The sequence below is a fragment of the Eurosta solidaginis genome, chromosome X (assembly GCF_040869045.1).
Source record: "Eurosta solidaginis isolate ZX-2024a chromosome X, ASM4086904v1, whole genome shotgun sequence".
NCBI lineage: Eukaryota > Metazoa > Arthropoda > Insecta > Diptera > Tephritidae > Eurosta > Eurosta solidaginis.
Genome location: NC_090324.1, coordinates 154000651 through 154005241, shown reverse-complemented (window position 1 = coordinate 154005241; position 4591 = coordinate 154000651). Strand labels below are relative to the sequence as shown.

General features: G+C 41.7%; 1 protein-coding gene and 1 pseudogene across 1 annotated transcript; one reads left to right on the top strand and one right to left on the bottom strand.

Annotated features, from left to right (window-relative positions):
• Positions 1–424: 424 nt before the first annotated feature.
• LOC137235204 (lanC-like protein 3 homolog) lies at positions 425–1169 on the top strand (annotated as a pseudogene).
• Positions 1170–1819: 650 nt separating this feature from the next.
• LOC137235203 (protein hu-li tai shao-like) lies at positions 1820–4297 on the bottom strand. The gene is given in 3 exon segments (XM_067758319.1): positions 1820–2525; positions 2527–3784; positions 3787–4297. Coding segments are annotated over 3 exon segments (2460 nt in total). The 5' UTR covers positions 4283–4297.
• Positions 4298–4591: the final 294 nt, after the last annotated feature.

The window sequence follows — 4591 nt, the reverse complement described above, 5'->3', positions numbered from 1 at the left end:
CCCATAACCTGTTTAGTTGATTTATTTCAATAGACTGCCAAGAATGTACATTGGAAGAAGGACAGTTTGGTAGGAGAAAATATGTGAGAGAGATGGGTGAAGAAAATAGTGAGGGGGAGTGTTGCCACATATTAAAAATTAATTACCAATTTACTTCCAACACAACTACTACTATTTTAATTTTTTTTTTTTCTACCAACATTTCCTCTTTAAAAAGTCCGCGCACTGGTCTGAGCATACCAACGACAATGACAAAAAAAACGCACATTCATACATACCCGTGTATAGAAGGCAAAATTCCTATGAATTGAAACAACGGGAAATGTATCAAGTGATTTTCCGTTCTTTCATTTCATTTTTTACTACGTCGTGGTTTGGAGTAATGCTATTGTTGCGCATAATGTCCTAAAGAAAAGGTAATGATATGGTGAAGATTTGTAATGGATTTGATTACTCGTATATAGTTCTTTTTATTAATCAATAAATTTTTCTTCTTTTTTTTTCTTTGCAGATGTAATTTTGGGTGGCATATTTCTTATTAAAGGAAACGAACGCATTATACGTATGCTTTTAATGAGTAGACGTAATTATCCAATTGCAGCTAAACGTTCCCCGTGTTAGATAGTCCGTGGTTTCGTAAAGACCCCATATCGGCACCTAGTGCAGAACTGCGTGATATTAAACGCTCAATAGATTTCTTCTTAACTCTTCAGGACAATGAAAGTAATTTCCCTGTAGCACTGGAAGATCTTAAAAGTGGCCGTGATAAACGCTTGGTCCATTGGTGTTATGGTGCTCCAGGCGCAGTATATTTACTAGCTAAATCATATTTGATTTTTAAAGAAGAAAAATTTCTACAAGCATTAAGACGGTCCGCTGACTTAGTGTGGAGAAAGGGTTTCTTACGTAAGGGGCCCGGTATTTGTCATGGCGTTGCTGGTAACGGTTATGTATTCCTACTGCTATATCGCTTAACAAATGAACTAAAATACTATTGCCGAGCTGTAAAGTTTATGGAGTTTTTAACTGATTCGGAGGTTAAGCATCGTGTGCGTTCACCAGATTGACCTCATACCTTAAATGAAGGTGTAGCTGGTACAGTGGGCTTTTTAACTGATTTACTTGAGCCGCATCAGTCTAGTTTTCCTTTTATGGATGTTTTTCATTAATTAACGCTTTTCAAATATAGGCGTGAGAAAAAAATTTTATGAATTACAAGTATTAAATTGGGCACGTAGCAGACGCGCGTTCATTTGAAAATCATATCAGGGAATACTCGCGGATATAGAATTATATATGCACACACGCACATGTATGTAGATATATATATTTATGTTAATGGCACCCACCCAGTCCGTGTTATGTTCACCATGTTTAACCATTTCCTCAGGCTTTAGTTTGTCAAGATTGCATGCATTGGATTTGAGCATTGTTCTTACGTCCCGGCTGCCGTGACGTGAATTAATTAAATATATGAGCCATTCGAATCTGTGTAAGGAATCTTGTCGTTCTGCGCTGTTACATTATGTATACAAGTTGAAGACGGTGGCTCGGCTACAATTTCGCAATGCTTCAAACGTGGCGCACGTGGCTGTCGTTCGCAATCAATTTGATTTTGTTTTTATTGTTGTGAGAAATAACTAGTATTTAAACTCATTGCAGTTGATTTAATAAAAGCGATTACCTTTTCACGCTGCAATTGTACTGCGGTGATCAAATTAGCTGGATGTATTGGGATATTTGATTGACAAGTAATTGGATAGTTAAAGCCATAATGGGAGCAAGTGCGATAGGGTTGCGGCGTAGTTGTTGTGGTACTTTAAGCAGTGTCTGACTGGTATTTGTTGTGACTTGCGGCCTTTTCTGTGATTGTACGGGCCTCGCGCAGTTCTAAAATGTCTAGTTTCTCTACGCTATCTTCTTCCCCTTCATCGAGCTCAGTCACACCCTTTTCCTGGTTGGTACACAGTTTTCGCTCTGGACACCTATCTGCCGGCAGTGGATATGTATAATGGGGAAATATTTCTATTTTATGTATCATCCAAACATTGAAGATGACGAACTCATGTCTCTTCTGTGTTGCAGTGGAATTATATAAAAAGGCATATTTTTGCGCCAATCTCCCATACTTTTCAAAATTATTTAACAGTGTAGAATATTTTTGTGTTGAAAAAGTTTTGTATGATTGAAGATGGTGGTTATAATTTTTATGAATTTGTGTTGATGTTTTTGCTGCCAATAATGTATGATTTTGGTAGCTCGTAGCATCGCTCAGCACTACTTCGGGTTGGCTTGGAATTGGCGCTTGCTGAGTTTGTATTCTCATTACTTGGTGTTCTGAAACCTCTTCTGGTTCCGATTGACTAACTGCGGCAGTTGTGATTGTTGTTTGTTTCGTTTGTTGTGGTGCTGAGATCGGCATCGAACTCGGTGGCTCTGATTCGGAGAAATCAGTATCGGTATATTCACCATGAATGCTCTTCTTTTTACGTTCTACCGTGCGCTTATATTCATTCAATTCATCATGGATTCTTAGCATATGGTACGGCCGCATTATGTTGATAGCCACGTTGTATGATTCCTTTGGAGGCGGCGCCCATTAGCACGACATGATCGTCAGCTGATGAAACGGTGGCATCCTTAATACGATTGGCTTCGTCCCATGTAACACCCTCGAGTATGTGTGATTGTGGACCTGCGGATATTTTATCAGCACGTCGATTGTCTTTAACCTGTTGCTGTAAGTGTTTAAATTCTTTTGGATTTGTTCTTGGTGGCACAAATTGTAAGGCATCTTCAATGCGCACTGGTGTTGAGTGTGTTGGTGAACTTTCAGCGACCCACTTTGTTATTTTCTTCGGATCGAGTGTGCCAGTTTCCAGGACTTCAACTTTCTGATAGACATTTGGCGAGTTAAGCCAACGACTACGATCACCGCCTTTACAAAAATCGCCTTTCTTCCAAATACCTTGTTTCAGAAGCTCTTCTTCCTCTAGTAGATAACCCAGTAAGCTCACCGCTGGTGGGAGTTCAACATCATTTCTAGGTTTTGGTGGATCCGACTTAATCAAAGGATGACGATATATATAACCAGTACGATAACCGGCATTATCCAACATACGCATAAGCGCTTCAAACTCAGCACCACCCACACGCCATTTCGGTGCAGCACCACCAGCCACAGCTGATTTTGCCGCAACAGCTGCACCGGCACCTTCAGCTCAAGAAGCAACAGTTTCTGCGTTTGCTGCCTCAACTGTGGCCACTGCAGCAGCGAATTTTTTTTCTAAATCTTCAGGGGGACGACGCGCCTCTACATAAATCGTTTTACGCGATTCCTCTGGTACTAATACCAAATTACCAACACCAACTGGCAGTAATTGTAATTGTGTTTCACATGCCTTTACAATATGGCTGGCAGCAAAGAATGCTTCTTCAATGGTTTCACCACAACGCAAAGCACCATAATTGCTGAGTATCAAGACCTTCGAGTTTGGACCGAGTGCACGTACCAACCGATCACGTTCATCTGAGTCCATTTGTGTGCCGGTGTATGTGTGTGTGGTAATTTCGCCCAAAACGCATGCGTCACGAGTTACTGGGAGTAAACCGACTTTCAATGAGGATACGGCAACGACAGATGTGCAACCGATATAAATGGCGCAACGGATGTCTGGACGAGCGGCGTGCACTACCGAGTGCAAGGCAAAATGAGTCTTATTTACACCAAAATTGGTGGTGCCCTGTTCCACAATTTGTCCTTGCATATCGACCTTGTTCAAGCCGTAATCTCATGATACATCGTACCATATGGATTCACTAGAAAATTTTCTTGATCGACCTTAAGACGTGCAGTTATTTGTGCGCCCAATCCTTGTGTCCAACCATATAACTCCAATAAACGGAATGTGGCAGCCAATTTGCAACGTAAAAGCTTTTTACCTTTAGCATAACCCATCGACTCAACACCGCGTATATCGTTAATTGGACGCATACAATTTGTAGCTTTAAAAGCATTGCCGACCCGGGTCGATGTTGGTACACCCATTATGTCGGACAGTTGCTGAAGGATGCCACCACCGTCACGTGCGGAATCCACAATGCGTTCCAATTCCTCCCGAAAGAGTTTGGACCCCATAATAGCTTCAACACGCTTACGACGCTCCATTTCACGCATATCCTGCTCAATGTCTGCTGGTCGCGCTTTACTGCTATCATCATCATCTGCGGCGGACAAATCTATGCCATTTTGTGGAGGTGCCTGTTGTTCAACATCGGTCATTTTTTAATTTTGTTGGTTTTAAAAAAGTAAAATCTAGTGGGCCGAATGCCTTTCGGTTCTGTGGCAGATATCAAATCTGCGTTAGGTTATTGCTTGGCCTTGTTCCTTTGGCTGAGTGCATCTGCGTTCCGTGGCAGACCCTGAGTCTGCGTTAGGGTTCTGGTGTCCTCGCTCGGGGTGAGTGAGTGAAGTGGGGTTTGGTTTTGAAAATTAAAAATAAGTGTTTTGTGGCAGATGGGGATCTGCATTAGGGTGGTTGATTGGCCTCGGTGGGCGGGCGCTGGGTTTTTGGGGGATTATCGATAGGGC